This window comes from Ursus maritimus, unplaced genomic scaffold (genome assembly GCF_017311325.1).
Source record: "Ursus maritimus isolate PB19 unplaced genomic scaffold, ASM1731132v1 scaffold_2, whole genome shotgun sequence".
Classification (NCBI taxonomy): domain Eukaryota; kingdom Metazoa; phylum Chordata; class Mammalia; order Carnivora; family Ursidae; genus Ursus; species Ursus maritimus.
Genome location: NW_024424452.1, coordinates 44,023,069 through 44,043,008, shown reverse-complemented (window position 1 = coordinate 44,043,008; position 19,940 = coordinate 44,023,069). Strand labels below are relative to the sequence as shown.

General features: G+C 58.6%; 1 protein-coding gene across 1 annotated transcript; it reads right to left on the bottom strand.

Moving 5' to 3' along the window:
- Positions 1-2,973: 2,973 nt before the first annotated feature.
- ATP1A2 (ATPase Na+/K+ transporting subunit alpha 2) lies at positions 2,974-19,933 on the bottom strand (the record flags this gene model as incomplete). Its single annotated transcript, XM_040634480.1, has 22 exons — positions 2,974-3,089; positions 4,326-4,417; positions 4,509-4,610; positions 6,636-6,766; positions 6,952-7,097; positions 7,233-7,356; positions 7,589-7,743; positions 7,975-8,143; positions 8,224-8,374; positions 8,828-8,964; positions 11,885-12,060; positions 12,184-12,373; positions 12,984-13,118; positions 13,272-13,381; positions 13,509-13,707; positions 14,529-14,797; positions 16,516-16,633; positions 17,223-17,357; positions 17,612-17,725; positions 18,189-18,392; positions 19,603-19,662; positions 19,847-19,933. Coding segments are annotated over 22 exons (3,120 nt in total), but the record flags the coding sequence as incomplete, so codon positions are not given.
- Between the last annotated feature and the right edge of the window lie 7 nt (positions 19,934-19,940).

The following is a 19,940-nucleotide window of genomic DNA, read 5'->3' as shown; positions in this document are numbered from 1 at the left end:
CCTTTGGGCCTCACCTGGCTCTCCCCGGGGCTGCACCAAGTGTGAGGGTCGCTAAGAGGTTGGTCCCGGAGCCCCACGGAGGGAGTCAGATCCTGATTCTGAGGCACGACATCCTGGAAACTTGGACAACATAATTTAACCCTTCTGTGCCTGGGGAGCCTGGGTGGCTGGTCAGTTGAGTGTCCGGTTCTTGGGCTCTTGATCTGGGGATTGTGAGTTCAAGCCCTGTGTTGGGCTCCATGCTGGGCGTGGAGCCTACTTAAACATAAATAAATAACCCTAAGGAGCTGAAGTGTTCTCCTCTGTAAATGAAAGCTAACAGTGGTGTCCGCCTTCCTGGATTCCAAGGGTTCTTTCAGTCATCCGGCCCATCTTTATGAATTGCCCAGAATGTATCAGGCATTGTTTGAGGTGTTAAAGATTAAGGTGGTGAATAAAAGAAAAAAAAAAGCCCTTGTGCATGGAACTTATGTTGCAGGAGTCAGGCAAATAGAAAGTACAAACAGCTCTATGTCTATTTGAATTGTATATCTATTTCTATGTATTTTCTCTCTAAGTTTGAGGTAGTGAGTATTTACAAATAAAAACAAAGGGAATGGGGGACGAGCTGCTGGAAGTGCGATTTTATTTAATTTTATTATTTATTTATTTTTTCAAAGATTTTATTTATTTATTTGAGAGAGAGCACGAGCAAGAGCAGAAGAAGGGGAGCAGCAGAGGGAGAGGGAGAAGCAGACTCCATGATGCCTGATGTGGGGCTCAAGCCCAGGCCCCTGGGATCACGACCTGAGCCGAAACCAGGCACCCCTGGAAGTGCGATTTTATTGGGTGGTCTGGGCGGGTCTTTCAGAGGAGGGACTGTTGGAGGAGCCCTCTGAACAGGGTGAGGGAGCCGGGCATGTGTTCCTGGCAGCGGCACTTTCAGGAAGAAAGGTCCTGAGGGAGGATTCAGTGAGATTATACAGACAAGGGTCCCACACAGTTATGGCACAGTGTCCCGCTGTGGTCACCGTCACCGTCATCATGCCGTCAGAGCTGAAATAAAGGTGCCAGGCATGGCCTTCTGACTGCTATCCCCAGACCTCACTCCCAGGGACCCCCGGGGGAAAGGCACAGCACCCAGCTGGCCCTGCGTCTGCAGCCCATCGTGCTGGCCGTGAAGGTTCCAGGGTCTGCTACTTAGGGGAATTTCAGGCATCGCGGCTGCTTTCCCTCCATCCCCTAACCGGCACCCAGAACAGGGCACTCCCTGCAGCGGAGAGTCTGAGTTGGTGTTGACCTTGGGGCGAGAGGGGGATTCAGCCCACCCTCTCCTTCCCCCACCCCTCAGATTGAGAGTGGCCCGATTTTGGCCTGGAACAGAAAAAGCAGAAGTGGCCTTGAGGATCTGGGCTCAAATAGACTCATTGGCCCGTCCTTCCCTGTTCTGGACAGGTCTCTCTGCGGCTTTCGGGGGGTAGGCTCAGCCGTGAGGGGGCCTCTACTCTATCTTCTTCCAGATCTTTTTGCAGCCTCACTTCTTCTCCTCTGGCTTTCTCCACTGACATCATCTGCCCCCCCCCCAAGTGTTCCCTTCCTCTCCCCCTCTCCTTCCCGCTCTTTGCCGAGGCTTGCACACTTTCAATACCACGGTCTGGGAGGGAGGCAAGTATTCAGTCTAGAAATCTGAATTAGGGCAGGGACTTGTTTTTCATAAAGAAATGCAACTTTATTATTTTCAAGTACATAGGTAGTACGTCAGACTAAGGTCTTACAAAAGGTCACCAAGTAAAGGTCTTGCAAATGTTTCTTGAACAAACACTTGAGGACAGATGGTGATTAGCCCATGTACGTGCTACTTCTACGAAGATATTCCTAAAGTGCTTCAAAAGTATTGGTTTAGGTAGACTAAATACGCCATCCCTAGCCATGTGGTTTATGCTTTTAATTTGCTAAACAAATGCCGTTTTTTTATTGATTGTGCAAAGATAAGCTTTTTCCACAGTCGACAAATCTGAAATTAATCAGGCCCAAAGTAATATGGTTTCCCATTTAGTTTTCCGAGCCCAAAGCAATGACTCACTTATTTCAAGGTACTTCTGATAAAGTAAAGTTCCAGTGTAAGGAAGTGAGAGCCCGCGGGAGGTCCTTAGCGGGCCTCCTTCCTTTCTGCCTTAGGTCTCCTGGGTTCCTTAGGTGGCGCTCTCACTTGGCCCATCTGGGTGTCTCTCTGCAGGAACTTCCCAACGCCTTCTCGGCCGGGCTTAAAGAAGGGGCAGAACTGCCTGCAGAGCAAGGCTGTTAGGTGGGGAGCGGGTAAGGGAAGGCAAAGAACCCCCGGAGGAACCCGAAACCAACTCCCCGTCTTGGAAATCGGGGCAGGGGGACGATCTCCAAGGTGAAGGGCATTTGCCTGGGAGGAAGGGCCCTCCTAACGTTCACGCTCTCGTTGTCCAGAGGCTCCGAACATGCTCCTGACCTAAGCTGATTCCTCATGTCCCTGCGCTACGGGAAGGGTCCGGGAATTTTCTCCACCCTGGTTCTAGCTGATGGCCAGGCAATTCCCAGAATGACTCAGGTTCATATGGTTGGGCACGACGGGAAGGGGGTGGTGGCAGGGGCAGGGAATGAACTGGCAGCTGTCCCTCTGGGAACAAGATGGGACTTCTGAGGACTTAGCATTCTGGAGAGGGGGGTGTCACCATGCACAAGGGACTGAGAGCCCTGGGGCCTCATGGCCCAGAGGACACAAAGCAGGGTCGGTGGGGGCTGCATGCTACAGGGGTGGGGGGTCCCAGCGGAGCTCCTGGATAGCTCTGGCTGGCCTTTGCTGCTACTCTGATGACATTTGAATTTGGTCTGCTGCAGGAAGGTGAAAAAGGGCAGGACTCAGGGCTGGAGACCACACATCAGCTGTCCTGTCCTTGGCACTCTCCTCCCCGGCTCCCTTTGCTGTGTCTGTCCTCGGCTTCCCACCCCCCTGCCCTCTCTCCTCTAGAGGTTCCTAACCAGCCTTGCCTGGATATCAGGCTGGTTGCCTGGAAGCTTCTGCAACCAGCTTCCCTTTCTGGCCCCACACCTGGCACTCACCAGGAGGAACTGTTCTGATCCTGAGGGGGAGCAGGAGGCAGAGTCAGGCAGGAAGCAAAAGAGGGGTGGGGTGGACAGTGGGGTAAGGCCAGAGAGATGAAGGGACATGGGTGATCTGAGACCGTCCCCTCCCGGTTGAGACAGGTCCCTGCCTTTGGGGGCTCATCTGTTCTAGTGGGAGGTGGGTGTGCAGGGGCAGACAGTGGAGGCGGGAGGTGGCTGGGGTAACCCTCAGTTTCTTGGAAAAAGTGAACAACAGGATGGAGGAGGGGGCAGGATCTGGGAAGGACCCTAATATGTGGTGTCTAATCCGATAGTTCATAGTTGGGTCTGCAAGGCAATCACTCCGACCTTATTTACCCACTCCCCCCAACTTAGCCTGCTGAGTGGCCTCACTGTCCCTCCCCGAACCCTCCCCCAGCACCCCCTAGTCTTCTCCGCATCACCATTCCCGCAAGGCCTCCAGGCGCCCGGCCCCGAGCCTGGTCCTTCCTGGGACAGGCCATGTGAGCAGCACAGGCCCGGTGTAGGGGCCCAGGGAAGTCCCGAGGAGGGCAAAATCAGGGTGAGAGGGAGGGGAGGCAGTCAGGGAGCTGGGGCCACGGGTTAGGGGAACTAGCACAGGACTCAAAGGGGCACCCGCAGTGGCTGTGCCGAGACATTGACAGCTCATGAGTTTTCAGAAGTCCGAATACGGATTTTATGTGAAAGGCCCCAAGTTTTAGTTATTGGGCCAGTTACAAAACACAGCCACGCAATTAAGGGCGGACCAAACCCAACAATGTCTATGGGCCGTATTTGGCTTGTAGGCCATCCGTTTTCAACTTCCAGTAAGGGGTCAAAAATGCTTGTTTTGGAAAAAAAAAACACACAAAAACTTGGTCGTTGCCCAGGACTCAGGAGACCGGGGTTCTAGACCGAGCCCTGCTGTTCTTGCTTCATGACCCCAAGCAGACAAATTCACCTCTGCGCCTCTCCGTTTCTGTAAATGCGGAGGGACTAGGTGACCTGGGCCCTCCCGATTCTCTGTTCTGTGATCCGGGTGGGAGGAGGGGCCCGAGCACCCCCTGAATGCTAGGGGTCCCAGGTCTGTGGGGAAGAGGCAGGGTCAGGGCTCCTAGGACCTGGGGCCCTGGATCTGGGGGCACGAGGAGAAGGAGCAAGGAGCCGCAGTAGGAATGGTTTGGGTGTGGAGCCCCAGGGGACGGCCAGCAGTGGGGCGCACTGGTGGGGTGTGGGGGGGGCGGGGTGCTCACCGCCGGGGTACCGCCGCAGGATGAGCTTCCGGACCTCGTCATAGATGAAGATGAGGAGGCTGTAGGGAAAGGCGCAGAACCACCAGGTGACCCTGCACCAAACAGAAACGGACAGGTGTCACGTAAGGAGGATCTGAAGACGGAACCTGGGGCCTAGCGGGGCCCTGAGAACAACACACTCACTTGAGCGGGTACATGCGGAGGGCCACGCCCATGCCCGGGCAGTAGGACAGGAAGGCCGCCAGCGCCGTCTCCTCCAGCAGCCCGAAAATCAGAATCTTGTTCCTGGAAAGGCAAAGAAAGGAGGGTAGGTGGTGTCGAAAAGGGGGGTGGGGGGGGAGATCCAGGGAGACCCCTGGTGGTGGTAGGGGCAGAGGCACCGAGACATGCCCTGGGACGGTTATAGACACCGTCCTCCATCTTCACACACCCTCTTCTGCCGCACACAACCAAAGCAGATTTTCTTTACTTTTTCTGCTTACTGACCTCACCTCCAATCGTTGCCTATAACACACACATTCAACCATTATATAAATGTTTCTAATGTGTTGGCTGATGTGCTCTCTGCTGCTGTGGTCAACACACACTTCCTTCCCGAGTCGTGGGGCTGCCCTCACCCAGCGTGCGGTCTTGCTATGGCTCCCCGCAGGTGGTCTGTGTCAGTCCGTGTCGTCTGCCCTGCAAGGTGCTCTGAGAGCCCGTGAGTGTCCTACACATTCTCAGTGTCTCCCTGGCCCTGGTAGTTGCTGGTTGTAGATATTCAATAAAGAGGAGAATGTTTGTAAAGCACTTAGCAAAGAGGAAGCTGTCCACTCCCTGGAAAGTAAATGCTGGATGTGTGTCCAAGACTTCAGAACAGGAAAGCAGGACAGAGTAAGGTTCTGAGAGCAGTTTCTGGAGCCAGACAGCAGAGTCTAGTCGCAGCCCTGCCACTTACTAGCTTTTGGTTGTAAGCAATGTTTCCGCACCTCTCTGAGCCTCGGTCTTTCCCTGTGAGGTGGAGATATTACCCGTATGACATGGGGTTGTTGGGAGTAGAATGGGAGATGAAGCGTGGAAAGTGCTGGAATGTGCAACGTGCTCGGTCGAATTATTACTCAACCTGTTACAACCTCACACACTGCCTGTCTTCATGGCTTAGGCCAGTAGTTCCCTTCCACTCACTAAAGGATCCGTCCTATTCTTTGATAAAGACCCCATTTTAACGGATTCTTGTCTCTTCGGCTATATTGGTTAGTAAGTAATGAGTATCATTTCCCCATTTAAAATTGGAAATAGACTCCTTCCAACCAGAGCCGCATGCTAGCGCGCGATCGCGGTCCTTCCCGCCGATGGTTCTGCCTCCGAGAAACACTTCAGTAAGCCGAGCGGCCCTCTGGTACGCGGCTCATTTCTGTAAAGCTTTGGAACCTGGCAAACAGCATCTCTGAGGCTCCCCGCTGGGGCAGCAGCTGGCCAGTGGCTGCTGGCGTTATCAGGACCCCTCTCCTTTTCCACGGGCCTCTCTCGGAGGCTGGAGTCAGCCAGCAATAGTGATGCGCCGGCACTAACCACCGTCCGCGCTGCGGTCACGGAGCCATCGCCGAGCACCGACCCGGGCCAGACCCTGCCAGGCGAGCCGCCCGTGCAGCCGCCAGGAGCTTGGGTGCTAGAGGCAGACCTGGAGGAGCCTTACAGCTGACTGACCTCAGGTGCCTCATGTAACCTTTTTTGGGGTCTCTGGTCTGTAAGAGGAAAGTAGCACCTACCTCGTGGAGCTATCGTGAGTTTAAACGGCTGTTTGACTCACAGCGTGATGACTGGCACGTGGTCACTCACACTCTAAGAAGACAGGAGCCTGCCCCAGCAGCTCCCAGCCCCCACGGGGATAACGCACCGCCCTGCGGGTGGGGGGAGGCTAGAAACGAGAACTACCTACACACGGGGGGAGGGGGGAGCACAGGGCACCCACACTTCGGGCTCAGCAGAGGGTGGGGTAGGTGTTGTGGGAGTGTGAGGTGGCCGAGGGAAGGAAGGAGAGAGGATCGAAGAGAAGAGGGGAGGGAAGAGGGAAAAAGGGGAGAGATGTGGAAAGATGAAAAGGAAGGAAGAGAGAAGGAAACCTTCAAGCAGTAGATTAGAAGCAAAATTAAAACTTGTCAGGAATGGTGCTGCGACCCCTTCCTCCTCAGACACCTATTTCAGACGCCGGCCGGGCAGGTGCAATCGGATGCTCCCTCCTCCCCAGATGTGGGCGCAGGGCGAGGGGGCCCGTGTGGGGGTTGCGGGGCCCCACAAGCACTCTCTGCTGGGGGTCTGGGGGCTGCTCACTTCATGCCCTGTTGGAAGACCGAGTTGCGTCGGGTCTTGCAGATGATGAGGTCAGCCCACTGCACGACCACGATGCTGGCGAAGAAGGCCGTGTGGCAGGTGAACTCCACCACCTTGCGCTGCTCATAGGTCTGGGGGCGGACGGGGCAGCGTGAGAGGGAGGGGAGGGGCAGGGGGCAGCGTGCTGGGGGCACTCGTCAAACGGCTGGCACGGGGCACCCTTAGCCCCCAGCCCCAGTTGGCCCCCCTGGGTGCTCCTGCAGGCGCCGAGCCCACCCCCTTGGGCCCGTGCGTCCACCCTAGAGGCCCCACGCACCCACTCCTGCCCGTAGCTGTCCTCCAGATCGTTCATGGACCGGTCGTCCCAGTCCAGGCGGATTCCCAGCAGCCGCGATGGCAGGAAACCGTTCTCTGCCAGGATGACGAAGTAGGTGAAGAAGCCGCCCAGCGCCTGGATCATTCCTGTGGGCAGAGGGCGAGAGGCCGGCCCTGGGTTGGGGAGCTGCCTCCTGGCCAGGATTTCACCAGGGCTCATCCCCCAACAGCTGGGCAGAGACCTCTCTTGGGGTCCCCCCGAGCCCCAGGGCCCCGCCGCACCGATCTGTCCGTAGGCCATGCTGATGAGCCTCTCATTCACCAGCTTGTCCGTCTGTGGGTTCCTCGGCTGCCGCTTCATGATGTCACTCTCCGCGGCCTCGTAGGCCAAGGAGATGGCGGGGACCTATGTGTGGGGTGGGGGGAGGGCAGTGGAAGGGAGCCGACAGGTGCAGGGCACAGTCAGCAGGGAGGAATCTCTGATGCATTCCAGTGCACATTACTAACACCCTATTATGGCCCAGGTCTCAGGCTTCAGTTCCTTCAACCACCGCAGCCTGGCCAGCCGCCCTGCACGCCTCTCCTTCCCCGGCTGCCCACCTCCAGCCCCTGTGTGCCGCTCTGACCCCCGGCCTCACCATGTCCGTGCCCAGGTCGATGCAGAGGATGGTCACGGTACCCAGAGGCAGGGGGATGTTGGCAATGATGAAAAGCAGGAAGGGGGTGATCTCGGGGATGTTGCTGGTCAGGGTGTATGCGATGGATTTCTTCAGGTTGTCAAAGATGAGGCGGCCTGGGGGAGGTTCAGGGGCATCAGGGAGATGGAAAGCCCCCCTCCCCAGCCCAAGCCCCTGGAGCGTGGCTGCCCGCGGTGCCCAGAGAGGGAGACTCTGTGTTCGAGGGAAGCCAAAGCGGACTGCCGTGCCTGGGATCCTGAGTTGGCTCTGCGTTGGGGTAGAGGCCCAGGAAGCAGAGAGTGGGCGTCACCTGTCCTGGGTGCCACCCCGGCCACATGGCCCCTCACCCTCCTCCACGCCCGTGACGATGGAGGCGAAGTTGTCGTCCAGGAGGATCATGTCGGCCGCCTGCTTCGACACGTCGGAGCCCGAGATGCCCATGGCGATGCCGATGTCGGCCTTCTTCAGAGCGGGGGAGTCGTTCACGCCATCCCCGGTCACCGCCACGATGGCCCCCTGGACGAAGACACAGCCAGAGTGGAGCAGGAAGCCCGTCCAGGCCCAGTGCGCCCGCCCGGCCCTGCGCGCCCGCTCACCTGCCTCTGGCAGCCCTCCACGATGATGAGCTTCTGCTGCGGGGACGTCCGCGCGAACACGATCTCCGTGTGGTTCTTCAGGATCTCGTCCAGCTGCTCCGATGTCATGTCCTTCAGGTCCGAGCCGTGCACCACGCACGCCTTGGCTTCTCTGCACAGTGGGGGCGGAGGCAGCTGATTCCCTGCCGCCCACCAGCCCCGCCGCCTCTGCCCCCACCGCTGGGCCGCAGGGTCCCCTGGACTGTGGTCCTCCTCGCCCTCTCTCCGTGGCCTGTCTGTCCCCTCTCTCTCTTTGAGGAAGTGAGCCGACATCCTCACCCAGCGGGGTCGTTGCTAGGCAACGTGCTAGCTTTCTTACACACACCTCACCCCCATAGCCACCTTGCAGTGTACATGGTTCCCTAAATTTGTAATTGAGAGAACGGAGACTCAGGACCGTTCTGGGACATCTGGACACACTCAGGACTGAGGAGCTGGCTGCTGAGGAGTCATGGTAAGGCCTGCAAAGGTCCCAGAGGAGCTATCCAAAATCCCCCCCAGGGCCCTCGAGCATTCTGTGGGACAGGACGGGCTGATCGGGGACGGGGTCCCGTGGAGGCCTCACCTGGGGTTGACCTGGCTGACAGGAATGTTGAGCCGGGCCGCAATGTCCTCCACCGTCTCGTTGCCTTCTGATATAATGCCCACACCTTTGGCGATGGCCTTGGCTGTGATGGGGTGGTCCCCGGTCACCATGATTACCTGGCAGCAAGGAGAAAAGAGAAAAGAAAAGCAGTACGAACACCCCCTCCCAATCCATTCCTTTCCCGAAGTCAGAGAAAGCCAGACCACCAGATGGTGGGACTGGTAGATCCCAGCCAAAGTGGTAGAACCGTGTGCATGTGTGTGTGTGTGTTTGTGCGTGTGTGTTTGAGTGGGTGACAAGTTACACTTTGGGGATCAGAGATACTTTGCTTCAGTGGAGGAAAGCCTCCACGACGAGTAACAAATTAACAAGGGCGTCTTGGAAGAGGGTCCTCAGAGACTGGATTTCATGGGCTCTGAGGCTGTCTGAGCTGCAGGGACCCCTCACTAACCAACGAGGGATGAAGGCTTAGAAAGGGCCCATGACTCAAGGTTACTGGAGCCAGGAGTAGGATACGGTTTTCTTAGTGTCCACTCTGGTTGCTGCGGGCCGTCCAGCGGGACAGAGTAGGGATGAAGGGGACACCCCCCACCCCCGCCCAGCCTTCACCACCTGATTAGCTGCCTCTGATACCCCTTCTTCACGTGGGCAGAAGGTGATTCTTACAGAATGGATGGAGTTTGGTGGGGAGGGTGGTGGCCATCGGAGAGGTGGGTTACACGGCCGTCTGTCATGAGCGTGGCTGGGTCAGAGCCAGAGCAAAAGCATTTGCACCTGTGGGTCTGTGGGCAAATCTCACAGATACTGAGGAGCAAGCCCCTTCAAGGCCCACTCCCTTCTCTTCCACCGCCACCACCCCACTGAACTGCCCCCCGAAGGCCACAAGGGGCCCCCAACTGAAGACAAAAGCAACTTTGCAGTCCTCATCCTGCTTGACCCCTCTTTGCACTTGGCACCGTCCACCACCCCCTCCTTGAAACCTGGCCCCACTTGGTCTGCATGGACCCCATTATTCCCGGTTCCCCTCCCTGCTTCTTCCCACTCTTTCCTGCCTCCTCCGGGTTGGCCGCCAGGTGGAAGGGGCGACTGTGGAGTCGGATGGTGGACCTAAGCCTGAGCACCGGCTCTCCCCAGCTGTAGCAACTCAGACCAGCCACAGCCCCAGGAGGGGACGAGCCTCACCTTCCAAGATGGTCGTAAGGAGTAAATGGCACTAGGGGACGCTCAGTAAACTGAGCTGTGACTTTCCCCTCTCTCCTTCCCTGGCTCCTCTCTCTCTACTTGCCCCAAGACTGGTGGCCCCGGCTTCATGCTGGTCCCCTCCCTGATCCCGGTTCACTAGTGGGTCTTGAACTGCACTCGTGCTGACGAGCCTCACTCTCCGGTCCTGACCCTCTGTCCTGGGCTCTAAGCTTCGACCAGCTTCCCCTGGGATGTCTCTCCCTGCGTGTCCAACAGATGCTTCCAGCTGAAGGTCAAAGCTGAGCTCATCGTGCACTCCCACCACCCCGCCAAGCCGGCCCTCTGCCCCCAGCTCGACACTGTTCTCTCTGTGCGTTCCGTCCCTTTGTCCCTGCATCTCCCTCACTGACTGTGTCCAGCTTGGTCACCATGTTCTCAAAGTGTTTCTCAGATGCGACTCCTCGCCTCCATCCCTTTGTCGCCACCCTGGAGCAGGTCCTCAACCCTTGCCTGGACTATCGCTTCAGACTCTCTCCCTGCTTCCTTGCCTCCAGTTCTTCTCCAGATCCAGGCCCTTCTCCACCCAGGTGGCCTCCTGAAAGCTGGCTCTGCCCCCAGAGAGCCACAGGATGAAGCCCAAGTCAGGCATGTAGGCAAAGCCCTTCCAGTTGGCCCTGGCCCAATGTCCCAGTCTCCATCCCCAGTGCTGCCGAGCCACCCCCCACACACACCTGCACCCCACGTGCCGTCTCACCATGTCAGGACATGCATCGTCCCTGACCTTGACAGCCTTCCTCTCCCTGCCTTACAAAACACTCTGGCCTTCGAGGCCCAGATCAAATATCACGTGCTCTGTAGAACGCTGTCTGGTCTCTGAGGCAGAATTAACTGCTCCCTGCTCTGACTTCCCTGGGGGTTCTGTCCCCAGGCCTCCGTGATAGTTCTGACCGTGGCAAGAGGCAGCCTGACGGGCAGGAGCACGGGTTTCCAGACAGCGGACCATGCTTCACATACCTGATCCACCCCGTCCTGGCAGGTTTATTTTGGGAAAGCGACTTACCCACTCTGAGTCTCACTCAGCTGGTTTTATTTTTAAATGGGGTGATGACGCCTACCTCAGAGACAGAGCGATTGGGATTGAGAAATCCCTTGCATACACACGTCTAGACACAAGTGCTTCGGTGTGATACTTAGGAAATGGCAGACGGCCTTTTCCTAATCCCGGCTCTACCACTTATGACCCTGTGACTTTGTGCCTCAGTTTCCCTCTTCTGTTAAAAGGGAAAACACCGGTGCTTGCTCGTCAGATTGTGGAGAGATGGCATGAGCTCACACAGCCTAAGTGCTGAGCATAGGGCCTGACTGCTACAACTGGCTGTTTGTGTTACGAGAGCGTCTGGCCCGTAGCAGGTGCTCACGACCCCTGCTATCACATCGTTCCGGGAGTCAGTGTAGGGCCACTTGTTTCCCTGAGAGCCCGTGGGCCCCGGAGGCCAGGCACCACGTCTCCTTCTTCTTACTGTCCTGGTGTGGGGAGCGAGCGGGTGCAGATCAGGGCTTGCTCACCCCACCCCCAGTGGTGGAGAGAGTGGGCACTAGTCGGGAAGGCAGGACAACCAGATCTCCAAGACACAAGTGCCAGGTGGGCTCGGATCAGGCTAGAATGAGTGGGGGAGAGGACGGGCCTGGTCGCCAACAGAAAGGGACCAGGGCGAGAGCTCCAGGCAGGGCTGACCTTTCCTTACAGAGGAAGGCGGCTGAGAGGGGCCTGGGCGTCCCCAAGGCAGCAGCCCCTGCCCTCCCTCCACCTTTGGCGGTTGGGAGGGGAGGGTGGGGAAGAGGTGAGGCCCGTACCTTGATGCCGGCGCTGCGGCACTTGCCCACGGCGTCCGGCACAGCAGCCCGGGGAGGGTCGATCATAGACATGAGCCCCACGAAGCAGAGCTTCTCCGTGGGAAAGTTCAGCTCGTCTGTGTCAAACCTGAAGCCCCGGGGAAACTTCCCAGAGGGCAGATTCAGTTGACAAAACCCTGACGTGGGCAGGAGGGAAGAGTGAGCCCAGCTCGGTGGCTGCCTGGGTGCCCCCCACGCCCCTGCCCTGGGGCAGCCCCTGAGGCCCAGAGACCCTCCTCGGCCCCGCCCCCGCCTCTCACCCAGCACGCGCTCCCCCAGCCCGCCCAGCTCCATGTAGGCGTTCTGGAAGGCGTCTTGCATCTCCTTGTCCAGAGGGATCTCCTTGCCCTGCACCAAGATGGTGGAGCACCGGTCCAGGATGCGCTCCGGGGCCCCCTTCATCACCAGCACGTGGCTCTGGGGGCTGTCTTCTCGCTCGTGGATGGACAGCTGGAGAGAAGACAGGCGGTTACGGAGGGGGCCTGCCGAGGAGGCCTCCCCTGATGCACTAACCCCCCACCCATCCACTACCACGGACAGGGGGAGAGCCTGTGTGTGCGAAGGGGAGTGTGGGCCTCGTAGTCCCAGCCCTATAACCTGAGAGTCACCTGCCCATAGGACATTCATTCACTTCACAAATATGTCCCAAGGTCAGTTAAGACAGGCACCGTGGGGGCCAGGTGGCTCTCATGCCAGCACCCCACCACTGGGCTGGCCTCAGCACGCTCGCACAGGACATGGCGGGGCTGCGTTCCTGGCGTTTAACACATGTCTGCAGCCTGGGGGATACCCTGGGGACATTTCAGAGTGTGGTTCACCCCCACAGCTGGAAGGGATGGGGGGCCGAGGCTGGAGTCGGGAAGGCAACGGGATATAGTGAGGAATGGAGATCTGGAAGTTCAGGGGTTCCTTGTGCCCAGACACGTAGTCCCCCAGTTTTCCTGGGGGACGAGGCAGGGCAAGTGGCATGGCCCTCAGATGCCCCCACTGCTTCTAGGTTTTGTGCGCCCCCTTCATTTCGGCCCCTTCCCCTGCTCCTGTCCCAGCACCCCAACCAGACCTGGTACTTGTTGGTGGAATTGAAAGGGATCTCTGCCACCTTGGGGTTTCTGTCCCTCATCTTCCTCACGGAGCCGCAGGACAGCTCAATGCACTTGAGCAGAGCTGACTCCGAGGCGTCGCCGGCTGTGTCCCGCTGCCGGAGGAGAATTCAGTGTCACAAGGGTGGTGGGCAGTGGAGGATGGAGGGAGAGGGGCACCGAAGCCCCCGAGGCAGCCAGGGGGTGCAGGAGGGGGAGCTGGGCACCAGCAAGGCGGGCAGGCCATGGAGGCGCCGCTGACCCCCTACCTTAGACACAGAGATGTTCTCCTGCCCGGCCTTGAAGACAGCGCGGTTGCAGAGACCAGCGATCCGAGACAGGGCCGTCCACGTGGGGGATCGTTTGTCAAAAGTGGCCCCTGGGAGGCAGTGGGGGAGAACCAGGAGCATGGCTCCCCGTTAGAGCCCCGTCTACTCCCACAGTCTCCACCGTGCCGGGGCCCCGGACATCCTCCAGCCCCTCGCCCCCTTGGCGTGCCCAGTCACCAGACTGATCCTCAGTGGTGTCGGCTTCGTGGATCTGGTTGTCAAACCACATGTGGGCGACGGTCATGCGGTTCTGGGTGAGGGTGCCCGTCTTGTCGGAGCAGATGGTGGAGGTGGAGCCCAGCGTCTCCACTGCCTCCAGATTCTTCACCAGGCAGTTCTTCCGGGCCATGCGCTTGGCCGTCAGGGTCAGACACACCTGGTCGAGAGAGGGGAGTAGGAAGTTCTAAGCCTGGAGCCGGAAGTGCCCGTGACCCCACCCCGGACCAGGGCTCTACCCTGCCTTCCTTGATCCCAGTCTGCAAACACCGAGGGGGACCTACGCGTGGGCAGGGAATGTGCTCGATTTCAGACACGTCGAACTGAGATCATGGGTGTGTATTTAAGTGAAAAGTCCCACATGGAATTGAAGACACGTGGCCAGAGCTCTAGAGCGGGCCAGCATAGACTGAGTGGAGGGGTATGCGAGTCGCTCACCCAGAACAGGCCTGACACTGGGGGGAGACGGGCTCACTCCAGGGTGTGGGGGAGAGCAGAGCATGAGGCCCGCGCATCGGGGTCGGCGGAGGAGGAGACCCCGCAGGGGACAGAGGACAGCCAGAATTGTGACATGTCACAGTAATGGACGGAGGAGAGAATTCTAGGAGGGTGGACAGCAGTATCTGTTTCTACAGCGGAGTTAAGGAAGGGGGCTGAGAAAAGGTCACTGGGTTTGCCACTTAGTCATCGGTGACCTTTGAGGGAGGCTTTGCAGAGGGTTGGCCGGGACGAGCTGCAGACTGCAGCGGAGGGGTGAGAAGGGCGGCGGGGACGAGCTCCGGCGGAGAAGCTGCGAGCCGAGGCGCAGCCCTACCTGAGATGTCTCAGGCTCGAACTCTGAGCCGTGTATTAAAGGAGAGTCTGACAGGTGATTTTAGGGGCTGGAAGGGAACAAATTGCTGACATACAATAAGGCTCGATTGCCTTTGAGGAAAGGGTAGCAAGACCTCCCCTGGTCGCCCCTCGGCCTGACCCACTCACGGTGACAGTGGCCAGCAGCCCCTCAGGCACATTGGCCACGATGATGCCGATGAGGAAGATGACGGCCTCCAGCCAGCTGTAGCCCAGGATGAGGGAGAGCACGAAGAAAGAGACCCCCAGGAACACGGCCACCCCTGTGATCAGCTGGATGAAGTGCTCGATCTCCATGGCGATGGGTGTCCGCCCCACCTCCAGGCCCGAGGCCAGGGTGGCTATGCGGCCCATCACCGTCCGGTCACCTGTGGCGATCACGATGCCCCTGGCCGTGCCTGCAACACAGAGGGGAAGCCTACTTCTTGGAAAAGGAAAACCACCGCGGAGGAAATGAGCCTCAGACTGGGGTCCTGGGGTCGCCCTCCCGAGATCCGACCTCACCCGGCTGGCTCCCCCTGCACAGACGTCCAGTCCTAGACCCGGGCAACCACAACTCGTGTCCCCTTAGGCTTGGGCCTGAGGAGAGACACCTTGCAAATGAGCTCAGAGTTCAAATCGAGGAGATGCGAGCAATGGGATACAAGAACTGCCTGAGCAGCTCAGTAAAATCAGTCTCCCGCTGGTTAGGGACCCAGAGTATCTCACGTTACGGATTTTCCGTGGCTGACTTAAGATTTTCTTTCTCCGCGTTGGGCCTGAGACCCCACAGAATAAGCCAGGCAATTGCTGAGCCTCATGCAGCCACGCGGGGCACGTGAAAGTGCGGGATGAGGGAAAGAACACGGGGTGGGAGCCCGCCGAAGCTGGGTTTGCACCCTCGTTGGGTTCCCCCCGCCCCAGATCGCTTTCATCCCGAAACGAGAGAGCGCTGCGATAGACCTGACTGGCACCCGGCGCGTAGCAGGTGCTCGACAAATGTCGGTTCCATTCATTTCTTCTCCTTTCTCCAAAGACAATTTCAGAGAAAGCAACACGAGTATTTCACTAGGCATTTTTACCAATTGTGGGAAATGTAGAGCAAATTTCAGAATCTCAGTACATTAAAAATTTAAGATATCTCATGTGTGCTGATTTTCATTGTAATTCAAACTTGCTAAAGGAGAGGAACCTGGGTGGCTCAGTCAGTTGAGCGTCTGACTCTTGGTTTCCGCTCAGGTCATGATCTTGGGGTCATGGGTTCGAGCCCCGGGTCGGACTCCATGCTCAGTGCAGTGTCTACTTGAGAGTCTCTCTCTCCTTCTCTCTCTGCCTCTCCACTCCCCACATGCTCTCTCTCTAAAGTAAATAAATAAATCTTTAAAAAAATGCTCATAGAGACAATATACACCAAGGACAAATGAGAATCAGGAAGGGAGAGGCGTGGGTGGGGCACGTGGCCTCCTCCGGCCCCGTTCCAAGCCCGAGGTTTAGCCAGACCTCCCTTCCCACCAGCTCTCGCCATCCATCCCTCTCAAGGAGGCACGGCCACAGAGGGCACGGATTTCGGGTGGGCTTGGTCTCCTGCCCCTATGTGGTGGCCCTTGCTCATCTCCAGAACCCAGAACAGAGGTGGGGTGCACTGGGCAGCCTGAAGGGGGGCCCCCGTGTTCACCTGGCTGGAGTCTTCCCCACCTGGTCACTGGTGAAAGCAAGGGTGGGACAGGGAAGCGACAAGTCCCAGCATCAGGAGAAATGGAAGGAATCGGTCAGACCAATGACTTCTAGGAGTCACGGCTGATTTGGGGCATGCGTGTGTTCGTGTCTGTGTGCCTGTGTTGTGTGTTTTGTGTAGTGTGTGCGTGTGTGTGTGTGTGTGTGTATGGAGGTCTTGGCCCAGTATCCGCAGGCTTTGGGATCTGCTCAGTCCCAGTGTAGACAGAACACAGATCCTCCCGGGGGGAGGTAACTTCTGCAGAGTCAGGGCCCCTGGTCCCTCAGTCCCCTCCCCCCACTTGGGCAGGACGTCTGATGAGTAAGCATGAGCAGCCCCCAGTCCTGCCTGGGGATTCGGGATTTAGACTCTTCCCCGTGTCGGGGCCCAGGTGCAGCGCTCCCCCCCCAGCCGGCTGCTCACCTTCCACACAGTTGGTGGAGAAGAAGCAGATGTTGCGGGTCTCCAGGGGGTTCTCGTGGGTGAACTCGGGGGAGCGGGTCTGGGGCTCCGACTCGCCCGTGAGGGATGAGTTATCCACCTGAGGAGAAAGCAGGTGTGTGGTCGGCAGATGGGCAGACACAGTCGTCTCCCGGCTCCGGCCTCACTCCACCTCCATGACACGCGGGACAGAAGGACACTTGTGCTCATCACATATTTATAGCAGCACTCGGCTGTTGTCCCTGTCTGGTTTGGAACCCTGGCTCTCACTGACCTCTTACGTGACCTTGGGCTTGTGACTTAACCAACGAAACCATCATTGACTCATCTGTAAATGGGGACTGGAAGGGGCGTCTCTGCATTATACAGCTCCCGGGGGGCTCTAACTCGAGAGCCTAAGAAAATGGCGCCATCTGGGGTCACGCTTGGCGCTGTCTGTGGCCACATACGGTGGCTGCACGACGACGCTAGCGCAGAGGGACGTTAGACAGCTACGTGGATGCATAAAGGGCATGTGACACAGGATGACCCCCACTACGCGATTGCCGTCCAGTGGCTCCCATGGCATAGCCCAGCACAGACCGAGGAGACCGTCCGTGAACACTCCATGGGAGACCAAGCGGGGCCGGGCGCGTGGGGACAGGCGTTGACACGGGCCCCTCCCGGCTGCCCTGGCATCGCCCCCTCACCTTGCAGCCGTGAGAAGAGATGATGCGGAGGTCCGCAGGCACGCGGTCCCCACCCTTCACCTCCACCAGGTCTCCCACCACAACCTCCTCCGCGTTGATCTGCATCTTCTCTCCTTCCCGCACCACAAGGGCTTGCTGGGGGCGGGAGGGGGACGGGCATCTCGCGAAGGGCTCCTCCCTCTGCCGCTATCCTCGCTGCTGGCCTCCCCCCGCCAACCCTCCAGGAGGATGCCCGTGGACCCCAGGCAATACAAGCAGGCCCTGGCGCGGAGAGCGGGAGGGTCGTTTGTGCCCACGCCTCCGTCTCAGAGCGCAAGGAGCTCGGGAGGAGGAGCTGGACTCCCCCAGAAGCCTTGTGCCCCGGCCCGGAGCCCCGGCCGGCTGTGTACCTGAGGCACCATGTTCTTGAAGGAATCCATGATCTTGGAGCTCTTGGCCTCCTGATAGTAGGAGAAGCAGCCGGTGACGATGACCACCGCTGCCAGCACCACGCCCAGATAGAGCTGGTAAGGAGAAAGGTTTGAGGCACCGGCCCTTCTCCCAACCCTGGAGGGGCCTCTGCCCCTCAGATGGGCATTTGATGACTTTGTCTGTGACTGGGAGTGACAATGGCAGAGGAGACCCCTTACCCCCAGCCCCCCGAGTTTCCTGAGAAAGGGAAGGGCAGGGGAAATCGCAGGGAGTTCCCAGGACTAGGACTTCTCCTGGGGGTGAAGCCCCACAGATCCAGACAAGCCCACTTAGCTGTGCAGGAACAGGAAGGGTCTGTCTCATTCGAGAACTTGTGTGTGTGTGTGTGTGTGTTGGGAGGCGTTCAGAGATAGACAGAGAAGTGTCATCCCTTTACAGCCGAGGGGACTGTGGGACGGTGCCATGAGGCTCTTGCTCCCTGCCCCCAACTGTCCTGGGCTCTGGGGTTGGAGGACAGAGCCACGGGCCGGCGCAGGGTCCGGCGTGCCCGCTCACGTTGTCGTTGGATGGTTCGTCCTCCATGGCAGCCTGGATGCCATAGGCCAGGAAGCAGAGGATGGCCCCGATCCACAGCAGGATGGAGAAGCCCCCGAAGAGCTGGCGACAGAACTTGACCCACTCGGGGGTTGTCGGGGGCGGGGTGAGGGCATTGGGTCCATCCCGAGCCAGAATGTCCTGGGCCCGCTGGTTGGTGAGGCCCTGAGAGAGGCGGGGAGAGGAGTGTGAGCGCGTCTCCGGAGTCGTCCGCTCCGCACTGCTTCCCGCCAGCTCCTCGCAGGGGAACAATGTCCATCTGGAGAGGAAAATCCCACCTGGTAGGAGGGGGCGGGGGATCATGGAGAGAGCTACACGGAGGAGATGGCATTTGCAATGGAAGCCTGGAAGCCTGAGGAAAAGTCAGAATGTGGCCCCCCTCTGGTCCTCCTTGGGTTGAGGTACCGGTGGGTGAGGGCCACGGTGTCTCCCCCACTGGCAGCCTGGAGAAGGCCCCTGGGGAGACACTCCCCTCTTCAGCAAGAATTCGAGAGAGGCCAACACGACTGACCATAGTGTCACACGGCTTTGGAAACCGGCTGTCACCTTTCCCAGAGAGCCTGGCCTGGGCGTGGCTCCCATGTCCCCGTGCAGCCCTCACGTCGCTGTAGAGCCACACTCCGCCTGGCACATGGGAACCCTGGGCCACGTTCTTCTCTAGACTTTGAGCTCCTCGAGGGCAGAGGTCACTTAATTATCTTCCATCTGCCCACTCATTCATTTAAGACATGTGTTTCAAATGCCTATTACAAACTGGGCTCTGTTATCAGCTCTGGGGATCCAAGAGGAGGACAAGACCCACGAAGTCCCTGCCTCGTGGAGTTTATGACCCAGTGAGTGACACCCGATAAGTAGACATCACCGCCAGATCATTAAGAAAACAGAGTAGGTGAAGGAATGAGGAGCCGAGAATTTTCAAAGGGAAGTCAGGGAGGGCCTGCAGGAGGAGGTGTGCTCCCACTAAGGTGTTCCTTGATACTTTATTTTTCAGTTGATGGGCTTGGTAACCTGACCGTGCCACTTCCTGTTTCTGTGCTGTTGGAAGCTCGTCCCCCTGCAGGAGGCTCCTTGCTGTAGCGGACAGGTGGACAATACCGACGTCACAGGTCTTGTGAGGGTCAGGGGAGTGTACGTAAAGCACCCATCACAGCACAGCGCGCACAGTGGGGCTACTGTGAGAGCACTGGGGGGGGGGTTACGTCACCGCTTTGCGGGGGTCACTTCCCTGAGATATGTGTCACCGGAGCTGCCTGGGGCAGCAGAAACGGTCTGCCTGGAGACCCCCCGGGCCTGGCTTCCAGGCACACAGGAAACGAGTTACTAACTATGAAGCAGGGGATCTGACTTCTAGTCCTGACACGGCCCCGCCACTCACCTTGGAGAGGTCCACTTGGTACTTGCGGCCCAGCTCATCCAAGGACAGCTTGTGGTCATCCTGGGGAGGGAAGTCAAGTTACTCTGGGGCAGGAGGCTGGGTGCTGCGTCTAGAATGCGTGGGAGGGCAGAGGGGCACGGGGTTGAGGCAAGGGGCACGGGAGGGGTGGCATGGCTTCTCCGAGTGCGCCAGGCTGGCTGGGCACCCCGTTGCCAAGACCCGCTGGGCAGGCTGTGGCCCTCACCATGGCCACCTCCTTCTTCAGCTCATCCAGCTCCTTCTCTTTCTGCTTCTTCTTGCCGCCCCCATTCTCCGCAGTGGTGGCTGCAGGTGAGTAC